General features: G+C 47.0%; 1 protein-coding gene across 1 annotated transcript in view; it reads right to left on the bottom strand.

Annotated features, from left to right (window-relative positions):
• Window positions 1-2,293: 2,293 nt before the first annotated feature.
• The window catches only part of LOC136654037 (zinc transporter ZIP2-like), a 141,439-nt gene continuing 128,002 nt past the window's right edge, over window positions 2,294-15,730 (bottom strand). The window contains exon 5 of the mRNA XM_066630898.1: window positions 2,294-2,500. Within this exon, the coding sequence (XP_066486995.1) occupies window positions 2,294-2,500 (207 nt within the window). The remainder of the gene's footprint in view (window positions 2,501-15,730) is intronic.

Here is a 15,730-nt window from a genome sequence, read left to right as displayed (position 1 = left end):
ACCCTGAGGAGCAGCAGCACTAAAATGGCGACCGCTGCATCCTGAGTGCACCGGGCAGCTGCTGGTGGATCCTTGAGGGAAGGGGATACTCATTCCCTTCCCCCAGGTAGGAGAGCAGGTCCCAGAATGGGGCTACTCAAGTCTGCACCGGAGAAACGGCCAGCACAGAGTTGAAATGCCCCATGTCAGTCCAGGAGGCCCAACGCAGAGTTCTGGACCCAGTGGAGCAGAGCTCTGCCTGTCCCACCCCACTCCCTGCTACACTTTCAGGGACTCACAAGCATACCATGAGTGGCTGCCATCTGCCTCCTGGAGGCTTTGTTTGTCTGTCCCTCCCACCTCCCGTTGATTACTCTTTTTCAGTCCGCTTCTCTTCTGGCTGTTCGCTGGTAATTCAGCAATGGGCTTGGGATAAGCTGGTTGCTCTGCAAGGGCCGGGTAATAATTTTTAACCACCATCTAAATTGGCTTGTGTTGGTGGTTATTTCGCCTACCCCAGACTGACTGGAGTGGGTTTTGGGTCTTGATATAGGTATTTAACGTCCTGGTCACTGGCGTTAGAAGTGCGGGGTGGGTAGGCAGAAGACATTCTGGGTGTCCAGTCTAAGTCAGCAAGGATGGGGGGTTAACCAGAACTGCTCCCATGATGCCTGACTGGCTTGAGGAGGCCGGTTGGCAAGCCCCTTGCCCAAACTGGTGGGCCTTGCAGGGGTGACCTGCAAGGCATAGCAGTTCTGCTGACTTACCCTCTTTGGGCGACATTGAGAGGCGGGCTTCATAACATTTGAGTTACGCCTGGTGTCGGGTAGATGCACTATGAGACCGGGGAGCGAAGACGGCTAGGGCCGTTTCCCCCATGTAGGGACGGATTTTTAGTTTCTGTTGCCCTGTTGCAATATTTTGTATTCAATTAAGTGGACCATTTTAATTCCATACCTGATGTCGGCTGTCTTTATTTGGGGAATGTGTGGAAATGAGAATTTAGATTGACCCTGAAATGTCACAAAGCACGATCCACCATTCAGCACAGCCATGCCACTGCCACAAGTAGTAAGTGACCACAGCTACATGCTAGTGGTCTCCTGAACAGCCCTGGCACCAGTACAATGGCACTGGGGGTGGGCTGGGGTGGGCAGAACAGAGAGTGGGAGGAACAAGGTGGAGACAGAGTCCGGGGGGTTTGTTTTTTGAGACCAGGAAAGGGGCAGTGTCGCTTACAATAGCACCACTGATATCCTATCCCCCTTTCTGGCCTCAATCCACTTTTCCAGGTCCACTCAGGCTTGAGCAAGCAAAATTGATGGAGCAGGTCAGAGTAGACCCATAATGATATCAGAGGCTTACCAGGCAAGGGAAAAAATGGTCCCTTACGTAGAGGAGATCTCCAGGATTATCCCTCCCCTCCACCAGATGCAATAGGTGCTTTGGTGGTGCAGCTGGAGTGGTGGGGTGGGAATGTAGATAGGATTGGACTGTAAGTTATTTCACAATGAAATGAGACACAAAAGCTTCACCTTTCTTCAAACGAATCCAACGTAGTCAAATTTCCTGACAAATTCTAACTCAGCAGTTTCTCAATTTTTTCTTTGTAATTCCTTTGTTGGAAAATAGTGGCTCATAGGTCTGAGGTCAGTGGAAGTGATGACACTGGACCTGTGCTGAATTATTTTCAACTTACCACAGTAGAGTAGAAATTAGCAAGTTCAACTGGATATTTTTTTAATGAAAGTCATTTTGATTGTGCAGTTATTCACCTTTTTGATGCAGTCTGGCAGTACAGTACCCACTGGCTGCTACTTTTTTCTGCTGAGTTAATTAGGGATACAACACACGCAGTGCAGCCCATGTAAACTGCCCTGGCAGCCTTGGCCAAAACTAGACAACCAACAAATTCGTTTATTTTTTTCACACTCAAACTCCTTAAGTGGCATTTATTCCAATTTTACCGTTTTCCAGGCCCCTGCTGTATCCCACGTTCCTTGCCTAAGTTCTCTCCATATTCCACACTGACTTTCATGGAGTGGTAGGAAATTGAGAAAACATGACTGTATCTGTCAGCCTTTGGCCCTGTTAGCAAATACTATGCTGCTTATTATCAACTCCAGGTAGATCCAGCATAGAGGACAGTGAGCTATGACACATTATTGCCTCGTGCAGGCAGCTGTATCATCTTGAAACTTAGCTTTCTCCTGAGCAGTTTCCTTTACAGGTGTTGTTTAAATGTTTTTTTTTAGTTTTTTAGGTTGAGAAGATGTTGATGGGTTCCCATGATGACACCAGCATTGGCAGCCCTTCATGCCCAAATGGCAATGACGGCCATGACAGAGAAACCAAGGCCAATGAAGAAGAACTTCGCAAGGAGGCTTTCATGTGAGCGCAGCTCATTGGGTAGTATCTCCAGGAAGGTGACATAGAGGAAGGTGCCTGCTGCCACTCCCTCCAGCACAGCCTGAGCCAGGCTGCTCCCATTACAATTGGAAAGCGACACCCCAATGCCCACCTCAATGCCAGCAGGAGACATCAGAGCGAACACCACCAAATATAGGAGACTCGAGCGGGCATCAGTGCCACTCTGCACCAACTTCATGGCCAAGCTGAAGACCAAAAGGGCCTTGTGGATTAGACTGCTAAGCAAAGCTGAATGGCAGCCACTTCCTCCTTCTGCACTCCAATGGCCAAGCCCTCAAAGACGGAATGGAAGGACAACGAAATAAAGAGCACAAACATCCGGAAAGAGCTGTGGGATTCTGGTCCACTCTTGTGATCGGCGTGACTTTCGTGATCGCCATGTGAATGTACAACACTTGGGCAGCACTGAAGCACAATGCTTTCAATAAAGAACACCAGGAAAAAGCCCAGTGAGGTGATTAGTTTACCAAATGGGTATCCCTGTTGTGTGGAAAAGAGAGAAAGAAATGACTATCCAATTCCATTTCCCTCTGCTACTAGCCCAGGGCCTGAAATGCTTTTACATATATATTCCTGATTCTCTTTTCTTTTCTACTTTTTATTCTTGCTTGTTCTTCCCCTGCTTCACTGAATTTTACTTTTAATTTTAGAATGGCAGGACAGAATACATCAAGCACATGCCTGCCCTGTCTCATCCACTGGTTTTCTCCTAGAAATAAATGAACTAAACAACTAGCTTTGCACATCCAATGAGGCTATGGATGGGTGTTTATGAAATGGTAGCTCTTCAAACCACATGGCAAATCAGCCTTGAAAACTACCCATCTTTTTTTTTTCTTTTTTTAATACAACTGTGTATGTGTGTCTTTCAAACCTCAGTGGGGTAGGGTCTTGTAAGTGAACCCGCATTCACTTACCAGAAGCATGAATTAAAACTAGCAGTTAAGACTTAAGGAACTGGTCACTGTTCTGCATTGCTAAAAAAACCCAATAGGTTGTAAAATTAAGATTACACCAGTAGGTGGCGACCAAGGGTCGTTAGATGCATGGACAAGAATGCAGCCATCCTTACCATGTCTACTGCAGCCTATTATATTCAGGGTTAATTCTTACAGATATATCCTCCATGGATGGATGGACGGACATGCATTTAAACCTTCACATGGAAGAGTACATGAATGATTGAAATCGATCTCTCTCACACACTCACACTCCATTTGACAACAATTACACAGGCCTACAAAATTGAGGGTCAGAAGAGTTTTTCCCAAACTTTATGCTGGTTTGGTATGAATTTGGGGTGCCAATTCCAAAAATGGCATCCATTTTGCCTTATCACATCTAGGGCAAAAGTATTGTGCTATACTAGAGCTATAGTATTGTGAATGGTCCAAGCAGCTTCCTCATGAGGAAGCCATAGTGTAGGCTTCCTCATGAGGAAGCTGTTTGAACCATTCACTAAAGAGGCTATGCCATGTCTCCAAAACTAGATGTGATAGGGCAAAATGGATGCCATTTTTGGAATCAGCATCCCAAATATACCCAGGAATTGGTGTAACGTTTAAGGAAGCAGAATGTGTGTTGGCCTGTGTTATTGGCATATTGAAGGTGACTGCATTCCCACCACTGTGTATATATTTCCTCCATGTACAACCATGCACATCTCTTGCTCATGTCTCCCTTTTGCGGAATGAGTATGCTATTCAGGTGTATCCCTGCAAGAAGACAGTCAGTTGCAAAGTAGCTCCAGTTCAGGGCATCTATCAAAAGGGACTGCAGATGTGCTACATGATCAATAATTGTTTTCAGATAAGTTGCCTGCCTGCCAAGTTGCCCATTTTCAGATCAAGTTTTGCTTTGACGTCAATATTTTCATGCAAAAACTTCAGACAAATATTTTATGGGGACATGGTACATTCACAGAGAAAAAGAGCACACATGAGATTGCAGTCCTCAAATATCCCACCATTTCCAGCGCAAGCTTGACGCAGTAACTGAATTTTAGTCTACCTCAGTCCTCTCCTTTTTTCCTCATGTTGGCTGGTCTGGTGGCCATGAAGGCCAGGAACACAGTGAGGGTTTTGGCCAACACTGAAGAAACAGCCCCACTGAAAGTGATGGCAAATGAGGTCTGAAGGAAAATGCAGGATTCTCCAATGGAGAACATGAAGGTTGAGCCTTCATTGCACTGCGCTATGATCTGACCTATTCATACATACCAAGATTTTCACAATTTTGGTCACTAGTGTCAAGCTCAGCTTGTTGCGCCCCTAAAGCTTGATGCCCGGTGCAACTGCTACCCCCTGCACCCCCTTAGCTACACCACTGGTATAGACAAAAGGTCAGTTTGATCACACATTTATGGCAATGGATCTCGTGATCTGCTACCGTTAGTCCATTTACAATGGCACAAAAGGGGTGCTACCATCAGGCACTTGGGAGCTGCTGGTGCAAATGTCCTAAGTCTCCAATCACTGCTAACATGACTGCTTTTACTCCTGGGTTCCTCTCTTCTCCTCTCCCCCTTATCTTTTTTTTCCCAGCAGCCAAAAAAAGATGTGATTTTGACTTACCAGCACTTTAGAAAGTCACACATACATATTCATAGTTACTATATGATCAATAGCTTACGCTAAGTGTGTGGCTGCAGAAGCCACTTCCAGACACAAATTCCTCCTCCTGTTCAAAATCTCCTTGACAGAAGCAGAGAACTTAACGGATCCTATTTGCATGCAAGCATTTAGGATGGACTTGGAAATTCTGGCCTTAAGGGTCACCAACCAGCATCCCCAAGACAGCACCTGGAGATGGGTATTTGCTTCCCCCGAGGCCCTTACATACCATAGATGTGCATGAGATCCCTATTCCTAGCCCGAAACCTGTACTGTTCCTGCCAGAAGTGGCCAACTGGCTAAACCAGGGACGTTAAACATAAGGCCCGCAGGTCTGATAGGGCCCGCAGGTCAGAAGCTCTTGATCTGGCCCATGTGATAATTGGGCTGTCCCAGTGGCACCCTTTCAGCGGTGCTGCCTCTACTGAGGCAGTACGTTGCAGAGCACCTCTCAGCTGCTGAACTGGGCAGTGATGCCCTGGCAGAAGTGGCAATGCTGGAAGGGTAACCCACATAAAAATTGGGCACTCCCACATCTTGAAAATAAGATTCAGATTTGCATATTTTCTCCTCTGTCATCTGCAGCTAATGAACTTCTACGTGAAAACAAATTGCTTATTTCTGGCCATCATCTGCTTAATGATGTCACTTCCAGCCCTCAGCAGGACAATTAGACAGTAAGCCACAAGTCACTGACCTGCAGAAATAAGTTCTTGGAGAATGAATTCTTTGACTATCATCTCACTACAAGACTTTTAATCAAGTATTCTCCTGGGGTATCATTTCAAACAATAAAAGAACTTACTAATTAGGAAAAGCAGTAATTGGAGATTCATTAAATGGTAGTTCCTTTGAATGCACAACAAAGAAAGAAAGAAATTCACCAATGATGAGATCTTGCGTTGGACTAAGTACTGCGCTTTCCATTTCTGGCAGGACACCCCACCTGGGGTTACAATTATTGCCAGAAACATGATACAGGTGCAGCAGCAAAGACAGCACTCTGAGTCCAAAGACATTTTGTCCCCATGTCTACCCAGCAGCTTGATGGCCACGTCCATTTGTTCAATTAGCCAAGCATCATCAGTCGCTTTCAAAGCACTCTCGCATCTGCCAAAGTGGAAAAACTGGGCGCAAGGAACTAGCCCTTTTTCAAAAAGCCTTTGTAGATGTTGCTGAGCATGTCATCAGCTCCTCAGAGGTGCAGTGGCTTTTGTTCTTCAAGTGGGAAGGAGTCTTTCTTTAGCTGTTGGACTATTCACTTCCTGATTACAGTAATTATGTTAATTACTGCATAGATCATTATCGTCCTTCCTAGCAGCCTTCTCAGATCTTTGCAAAGTGTAAGAAACACGTCTGCTTGATCCACAGCCATGAACTGTTCCGCACTGAGGCAGTGAATGACTGAAATGAATGGCGGGGTTTGGGGATAACTGGAAAAACTGAAAATCATGGGGCCAACTGAGTTAGTCACAATGGAGTGAGAAGATGTAAAAGTCACTCAGAATTCAGAGAGAGTCAGCCCAACCCTACCTACTCCCCCCCAACACACACAGATGGAGGGACACCAATACAGCATGAGCCGCATTCCATGGTGGTGGCAGAGTTCCAGCTGTAGTGAAAGACAGTGGCTGAGTGGCAAATTCCGTGTAACCTGTGCCAAGGTTATGCAAGGAGTGAGCACCTGGACTCCCTATGTACGTGCCCCCCCAATTGGGTGGACAAAGTGGGAACGGATGACTTTTTGGGTGTGGTGATGATGTAAGGCTATCATCAGACAGCCATTGTCACAAGGAGGCAGCCTGATCAGCTGTGCCAGTGTTGTTACGGATACTAGCAGAGTACCTGCACCCGCAAAAATCCTAGTTGGCAACCTTCAGTCTCGAAAGACTATGGTATCGCGCCTTGAAAGGTGGTTCTGGAACAGCGTCTAGTGTGGCTGAAAAGGCCGATTCGGGAGTGACAATCCCTTCCACACTGGGAGCAAGTGCAGTCTGTCCCTGGCCTGTCTCCCTGGCTATGGGCCTTCCTTCTTTGCCTCTTAACCTCAGACTGTTGGCCAAGTGTCTCTTCAAACTGGGAAAGGCCATGCTGCACAGCCTGCCTCCAAGCGGGCCGCTCAAAGGCCAGGGTTTCCCACTTGTTGAGGTCCACTCCTAAGGCCTTCAGATCCCTCTTGCAGATGTCCTTGTATTGCAACTGTGGTCTACCCATAGGGCGCTTTCCTTGCACGAGTTCTCCATAGAGGAGATCCTTTGGGATCCGGCCATCATCCATTCTCATGACATGACCAAGCCAACGCAGGCGTCTCTGTTTCAGTAGTGCATACATGCTGGGGATTCCAGCACGTTCCAGGACTGTGTTGTTTGGAACTTTGTCCTGCCAGGTGATGCCGAGAATACGTCGGAGGCAGCGCATGTGGAAAGCATTCAGTTTCCTCTCCTGTTGTGACTGAAGAGTCCATGACTCGCTGCAGTACAGAAGTGTACTCAGGACGCAAGCTCTGTAGACCTGGATCTTGGTATGTTCCGTCAGCTTCTTGTTGGACCAGACTCTCTTTGTGAGTCTGGAAAACGTGGTAGCTGCTTTACCGATGCGTTTGTTTAGCTCGGTATCGAGAGAAAGAGTGTCGGAGATCGTTGAGCCAAGGTACACAAAGTCATGGACAACCTCCAGTTCATGCGCAGAGATTGTAATGCAGGGAGGTGAGTCCACATCCTGAACCATGACCTGTGTTTTCTTCAGGCTGATTGTCAGTCCAAAATCTTGGCAGGCCTTGCTAAAACGATCCATGAGCTGCTGGAGATCTTTGGCAGAGTGGGTAGTGACAGCTGCATCGTCGGCAAAGAGGAAGTCACGCAGACATTTCAGCTGGACTTTGGACTTTGCTCTCAGTCTGGAGAGGTTGAAGAGCTTTCCATCTGATCTGGTCCAGAGATAGACGCCTTCTGTTGTATTTCCAAAGGCCTGCTTCAGCAGGACAGCGAAGAAGATCCCAAACAAGGTTGGTGCAAGAACACAGCCCTGCTTCACGCCGCTTCGGATGTCAAAGGGGTCTGATGTGGAGCCATCGAAGACAACAGTGCCCTTCATGTCCTTGTGGAAGGATCTGATGATGATGACCCGCAAAAATAAGGCAGCTCTTTAATGACATCTCCGATTCTTCCATATCTAACAGTTGGACCAATTGACAGTCTAAGTGGAATCTATGAATGCTTCACAACAAATTGTCTTCACAACTATTGTTTGGAAAACTAAAGAAAATAATCCCTTTTGCTGCTATTGTGAGAGAAATTGGTCAGTGCTAATAAGCAAGTCGGAAAAGTCAGTTCATCCTTGTTTACTACAGAGCTTGCATCCAGAGTATACTTCTGTACTGCAGCGAGTCATGGACTCTTCGCTCACAACAGGAGAGGAAACTGAACGCTTTCCACATGCGCTGCCTCCGATGCATCCTCGGCATCACCTGGCAGGACAAAGTTCCAAACAACACAGTCCTGGAACAAGCTGGAATCCCTATCATGTATGCACTGCTGAAACAGAGACACCTGCATTGGCTTGGTCATGTTGTGAGAATGGATGATGGCCGGATCCCAAAGGATCTCCTCTATGGAGAACTCGTGCAAGGAAAGCGCCCTACAGGTAGACCACAGCTGTGATACAAGGACATCTGCAAGAGGGATCTGAAGGCCTTAGGAGTGGCCCTCAACAAGTGGGAAACCCTGGCCTCTGAGCGGCCCGCTTGGAGGCAGGCTGTGCAGCATGGCCTTTCCCAGTTTGAAGAGACACTTGGCCAACAGTCTGAGGCAAAGAGGCAAAGAAGGAAGGCCCATAGCCAGGGAGACAGACCAGGGACAGACTGCACTTGCTCCCGGTGTGGAAGGGATTGTCACTCCCGAATCAGCCTTTTCAGCCACACTAGACGCTGTTTCAGAACCACCATTCAGAGCGCGATACCATAGTCTTTTGAGACTGAAGGTTGCCAACAACAACAACTCCTTGTACGGTTGAAACCACCTAAATGTTTTACAACCATAGCAACAGACACGAGCTTGTCCACAGCCTTAGGTTAACATTTGGATAAAAGAAAAGACACAATATTGAATGGGAGGAGAGGCTTAAAAAGATTGGAGGTGATCAATCAAGTGCTAAAATTCTTTTTCTGCACTAGCTGTTCCCTGGTGTTCAGCTCAGGCTTCACCACAATAATGTAAAGTTTGGGGAGAAAGATAAAACTCAACAATCCAGCACAAGAGGTCAAGATGGAGAAGATCTCCACGGCCACCATGTATTTCCCCTTGGTGCTTATGTAGGTTGGGACAAAGGACACCCAGACACTGCAAAAGACCAACATGCTGAAGGTGATCAGCTTGGCCTCATTAAAAGTATCAGGCAATGTCCTGGCTAAGAAAGCCACAGTGAAATTGATGATGGCCAGGAACCCCATGTAGCTCAAGACAATGTAGAACATGATATTAGAGCCTTCATTGCATTGCATGAGGATTTGGCCCATCTGAGAATGCATGTCAGACTCTGGAAAGGGGGGAGAGTTGGCCAGCCATACTGCACAGAGGCCAGTTTGCGTAAGAGAACAGAGAAGGACAATGGACACCGCCAGTCTCTTCCCCACCCATTTCCTTTTGTGGTTTCCTGGCTTTGTAGCCACAAAAGCCAGAACCACAGTGATGGTTTTGGCCAACACTGAGGAAACGGCCCCAGTGAAAGCGATGGCAAACCAGGTTTGCCGGAGAATGCAGGACACTTTCCCAGGACAGCCGATGAACACAAAGGAACATAGAAAGCAAAGCAGCAAAGCAAAGAGCAGGGTGCAAGTAATGCTCCAGTTGTTGACTTTGACTATTGGAGTCATCCGGTGCTGAATGAAGCTCCCATCACCACGAGTGTGACCAAAGAAAAGAACAGGGCAGAAGAAGAAAAGATGTTTCCCAAGGGCCCTTCATAGGACAAAAATGTTATGATTTTGGGGACACATCAGTCCTGGTTGCTGTCTGGATACTGGTCTTCTGGACACTTGTCACAATGATCTGCATCTGAACAACGAGGACACTGTTTTAACATGTCAAAATGTGCATGGGTCATCTTACCTGCTTAGCCTAGTGGCATCCGTGTGTTACTCTTATGGTAGGTTGACCCTGAATGGTATGAAACATGCCATTGGACCAATACAAGATGAATCACACACATGGCCTGTGGTTAATGTCACTAGTGGTCCAATAGCATGGTGTGAGGTGGCTGAGTGGTTAAAAACACTAGACTGTTGGCTGGAAGGTCGGCAGCCCAGCAGTTCAAGACCCCAGTGCTGAAGTACAGGGTGACCTCCTGTTACTTGCCTCAGCTCCTGCCAACCTAGCAGTTCAAAAGCATCTAAATGCAAGTAGATAAGCAGGTACCACTTCAGTGGGAAGATAACAGAGTTCCGTGTGCTTCGGCGTTTAGTCACGCTGGAAGCATCACCACAGAAGACGTCTTCGGACAATGCCGGCTCCCTCGGCTTTGAGATGGAGATGAGCACCATGACTGTGCAGGGGAAACCTTTACCTTACCTTTTTATTCTGATAACAGATTAACGTTTAGGGCTAGATTTTGTTTAGCTGAATTTGGCATTATAATGATACTGCATGGACAGAGAATCATGATCAGACTTCATAAGTTGTAGTATACCATAGAAACAATGAACAAAGCATTAATTAAAAATCATATTCATCATATCCCCATGCTCTCTCCAAGTGTGAAATCTCTTCTTTTCATTTTGGAGTAAATAAATAAATAAATAATATAGAATTTCCTGTTTTACCAGTGGAATAGGAGCTGGCATGTCCCAGTTCAGCTAATTAATTCAGCATCACACATTTCTATGGACATAGCATTCCTCTGGAAGTAATGCAACACATACCTAGTAAAACTGACCAGAAGGAACAGCTTCAGAAAGCTTGCAAACCTGAGAGGCAGTGTAGTGCAGTGGGTAGAATAAGGCCCTGGAAGATCGAGATTAAATTCACCATTTGACCAAAACATTCCATAAGTGATCTTAGCCCAGGAACTCTGAGCCTAACGTAAAGTGCTTTCCGGCCCAATCCTATCCTCTTTTTCTGCAGGCACAACACATATTCCACCAGAGGAAAGAGAGGGTAGAATTGGCCCATCATTCACCCATTTGTGTGATCACTGTGATTGCAGGCATTTATGCCTATATGAACCAGTCCTTTCCACAGATCACTTATACAAACATCGGAATGGCCTCCCCATTTAGCTTTGAATGTGTTTACTTACCCATCTGGCTTGAAATCCTCCCTTCAGAGCACTGAGCACAGTCATAGCAACAAACTGGCTTCCCCTGACGAACCGCTCTGCTCTGGCCAGGACGACAACTCTCAACACATGTGGATTGGGGCAGCACCTAAAAGCAACAGAAGAGGTTTTCTGGGGAGAATTGTCATATTGCTTCATGATACTTATACCATCAGCCACCCCAATGCAGTTACAGATACATATATGCACTCCTGTAGTGGGAATGCATACTCCCTCTACTCACTTCCCAATGAATTGGAATTAGAACACCCCAACTATCCCAATGAATTGGAACACCCCAACTATCAAGAGATCAGAGGCACCTTTGGTTCACCAAAGCAACTCAGCGGCATGTTGCAGTAATAGCTCTGGTACTTATAAGAATGGCCTTGCAGTGTTGTAAAATCAGGTCAATAAATCCTTCTGCCTGGGAACTCCCTTGGTGCTTCTGGCAAATGGCACTCTAAAGCTGGTGCAAAAGTCTAAATTTTGGATCCCTGGTTTCTTGCAGCTTCTTCACCACAAAGCCCCCTCCCCCCCATACTTTTCCAAATAAAGAGTTTAACACTCGGCTAATTTGTATATGATGTGAGCAGAGAACAGGTTAATTCCTCACCTCTGCCACTATCCCATTCTGATCCCCCTTTCTTAAAGTGCTTTTAGAAAGAAGGCATCAACATTTGAAGGTGTGTGTTGGAATAGATAGTGCAGTTAGCTTTGATCCAAGAGATGAGAAATATCTCATTTCTTTGGAGTTGCACCTCTCCATATAGACAATTGCACATACCTGTGGCATCTTATAGATAAGTAGGATATGGGGCATCTGCTTGGTGTTTTGGGGGGTAAGCCCTCCAACAATGGCCACCAGCTTCCTGTTCCCACCACAGTGGTAGTTCAGGGGGTTCTTCTGTCCTGTAAAAAGGAGGGACATTGTTCCAAAGCTGGTTCCTAAGGCATTGTAAGCATTTTCATAGATCTTGTATCCCAATGTGCTATTGGGTAAGAGGCTGGCATCCTTGTTGATCTCACTCACAGCAAATGCCAAGGCCAGGACATGGTGGTAGTACTTGGGAATTATGCTGCAATGAGATTTGCATGCAGTGTGAGGTCCCAATGCACATTGCTGGATTAATGTACCCACCATGGCCTTTCTGACTCTTAGAAGCTGTTACTGTGTATATGCAGCACTAGGGCAAAACCTTCATAAATACGCTGTCATTGTTAAAAGATGGTGTCACCTGGACTCAGCCCAGGTGACACCAAGTCAAGGCCTCCTTGGGAGTAAGCCCCGAGTGTCAGCAGGACTGGGGACCCGTGCAGGACACCTACATGGGGGTAGGGACAGGGAACAGCTGGGAGCAGGAAGACATGTGGGCAGGAAGGGTGGGGTTAGGCAGACCTGAGGTAAGCCTCATAAGGGAGCTGGAGAGGGAGGAGGGGGTCGCTCCTCTCCAGAGTGGTGGAAGGCCAGAGGGAAGCCAGTGGGAGAAGGTGACCCAGGCCAAAGGAAAAGGAGAAAGGCCTCCATAGGAAGGGGGCTGCAGTCAGCTCTACAGAGAGGAGGCTGGGGCAGAGACCTCCCTGACCCAGGGCCTGCCCAGACCCAGAGGATGTACCCTGTTGAGAGGTGGTTGTCAAGACGGACGCTTGATGCCTACTACAAACCAGGGGGGACTAACTGAGAAGGGAGCCAACAACAAGGTACCGTGGGCCCTCCCAAGGCCAGCCAACCTGACTCTGGAGAGCCGGGGCAGAGCCCTCCAGAGCCAGGGCGCAGGGCTGAGGGACTCGGGCCGGGAGGCCAAGGCTACAATCTCCAAAGAACCGGAAGGACCGGGTCCTGAGCCGCTCCGACGATGATGACACCAGTCAGCCTATACTGAGGGGGGCCGTGAAGTAACGAGCCCCCATGAATGCAAAGAGGTTGACTCAATTAAACCATCTGTGTAAAGCTGCCCTGCATGCTTCCCGTTCCTTAATTCACCGCTGACCACCACGCCTCGACCAGGTAAGCCCCTCGCGCTCGGTACCGACCCCAGGGCAGTGGCCTCCTCCCGCCATGGACATTACAGATGGTTACTGTGTTACTTTTGTCTACTGCTGTTTCCCCACATCCTTTCCATTTCCTAAATCTGGTTTTGATTCTTTTGAGGGATGCAGTTGATCAGATACATTTGTTAGTCACTGCTGTAATCTGCCCAAACGAATCAGTAAATTTTACAATTAAGGAACAGGTGATTAAATCAATCAACACACAGACACGCAAGATACCAACCTATGGGGTGGGGCGTTGGTGTTGGGGTTGGTTTTTGTTCTGACAGCAGCGTAACAGATCCTCACTGCCTTCCTGCCTCTTAGACCAGATGCATCTCTCAGTACAGAAATAATTCTGTGCCTGGCTGTGCCGCTTCATATGCTCCTCTGTACAAAAATAAAATCTACGCAGGCAGAAAGCTAGTATATGAAGGACAAGGGTTCTAGACTGGTGTTCTCCTTGAAATTCTAGTTTTCTTTCTATTATTATCATTATCTAAATTATTTTTAGAATTTCCCCCCCCCCCCCACCGCTCTACACCTTTTCTTTACTACAGAAATCAATGGGGAAAGAAAATGATCAGAAACGTCCCTGTCAGGAGAAGAGTATTTAACCTCAGTGATGATCAGGTCTAATAGGACGTCCATACGGATTTCAATATGTGGTGTGACTCTCTTGAACATCTCAGGAATATATCATGCAGTCCCAGCCTCCAGTCTGCACTGGAACTGACCAGACACAGGTTCACTACCACACTGGAAACTGTGCCTTGGTTTTAACTCTCCCCATCACCTCAGAGAAATCACAGGGACTCAAGGCTACTTATCAGGGCAACTAGGAGAATTAAAATGAACACACACAGCTGTATTGATGGGGCTGAGAAGAGGAGGCCACCATCCAAACTGCACTCAAAGGCATTCCTGGTGACATGGATGCTCACAGCGCTATGACCACACAGCCATACATGGGAAGCAGGAGAACCGGAATGCCAATGTGGCCCTTGGTACATCTTTCAAGCAGAGGAGAGCTACTTACTAAGCCTCCAGTGAAGACACATCTGGAGTTTTGCTGAAAGAAACCTCCTTCAGTTCAGCAACACGGAGGGGGACAAATTCGCCAATGACAAGATCATCGAAAGAAGAATCTCGAAGGCTGCGTTGAATGTCGGGCAGCAGACACCAACTGGATTTAGAGTTCTTGCTGACAACATGGGGCAGAAGCAAAAGCAGCAGCAGCAGCAACGAGAACAGCCTGAACAGGAGCATATCTTGGTCTCAGTCTCAATTGCGCTCAAAGACTTTCAAGGTGACACGGACACTGGCAGTGCTGGGGCCACACAACCATCGGCCTTTGCAGACAAAGAAACAAAACTATGGAAACAACCTTGACAGCCAAAGGGGTGAGGGATACAGGACCTTTACACCATGTCTAACTCCCAAACATCCACTGAGGAAGGTTATCTTCAGTTAGGGCACAATCCTAACCAGGTCTACTCAGAAGTAAGTTCTGTTTTGTTCAATGGGGCATACTCTCAGGAAAGTGTGGTTAGGATTTCAGGCTTAGCCTCCTAAATCTACATGATGCACATTGTTTTGAAGAGAGGCTTTATAAAGGGATTGAAGCAGATCACCAGCTCCCAAGGAGAATTCAAGGGTTTTAGTTACAAGATTCTTCAGTGGCTGCTGTCTGCCCCTGGTGCTTTCAGGAGCTGAAGGCAGGGATTATTATGATTATAGGACAGGTCATTGCAGACCAGAAGTTTTTTGACTATCTGCAGGGGTAAAGAAATCATTTTTGTCTGATTCGTAGCCAATGGTTGTGTGTGTGTGGAGTTCAGCGGATTCAGAATAACCTGAGTATTGGAGATTACTTGGTGGAGGGTGTTGACAGACATGTTATACTGGTGTAGAAAGCAGGTGAAAAGGAGCCATCCATGACTCATTGAGATTGTGAGGCTGTTGGTCAACTAAAACATCACAGTTCAGACTGGGAAGGAATGAACCAATGCCACATGGATCTCAATGTCACAGGAAATACATCAAGTCTCCTATGAACCAAATTCTAGACCTGTTCTTCCCCTAGAATCCTGTGAGAACTTTTGAGGAGTGAGCTCATCAAGACACGTTCATTTGTGACCTGAGGGCCCGTGATTGCTCATCCCTGGTCCTCAATGGGTGCCATTTAGCCATCCACTGCCATAAGTGAAATTCTGATGGCACAAATGTTGCACCACCTCAGTGTCCTGCATTACTGGACAGAAATCTCTTTCTCTATTGTCAGGTCAGATGTCACTGTCTGGTGCTTGACAGAAGCATATCTAAGTCTCATCCCCCAAAGGGATCAACAGAACATATTTTGCTGCATC

Source organism: Tiliqua scincoides, chromosome 5 (genome assembly GCF_035046505.1).
Source record: "Tiliqua scincoides isolate rTilSci1 chromosome 5, rTilSci1.hap2, whole genome shotgun sequence".
Classification (NCBI taxonomy): domain Eukaryota; kingdom Metazoa; phylum Chordata; class Lepidosauria; order Squamata; family Scincidae; genus Tiliqua; species Tiliqua scincoides.
Note: the sequence above shows the minus strand (reverse complement) of the source record. Positions and strands in the feature narration are given on the sequence as shown.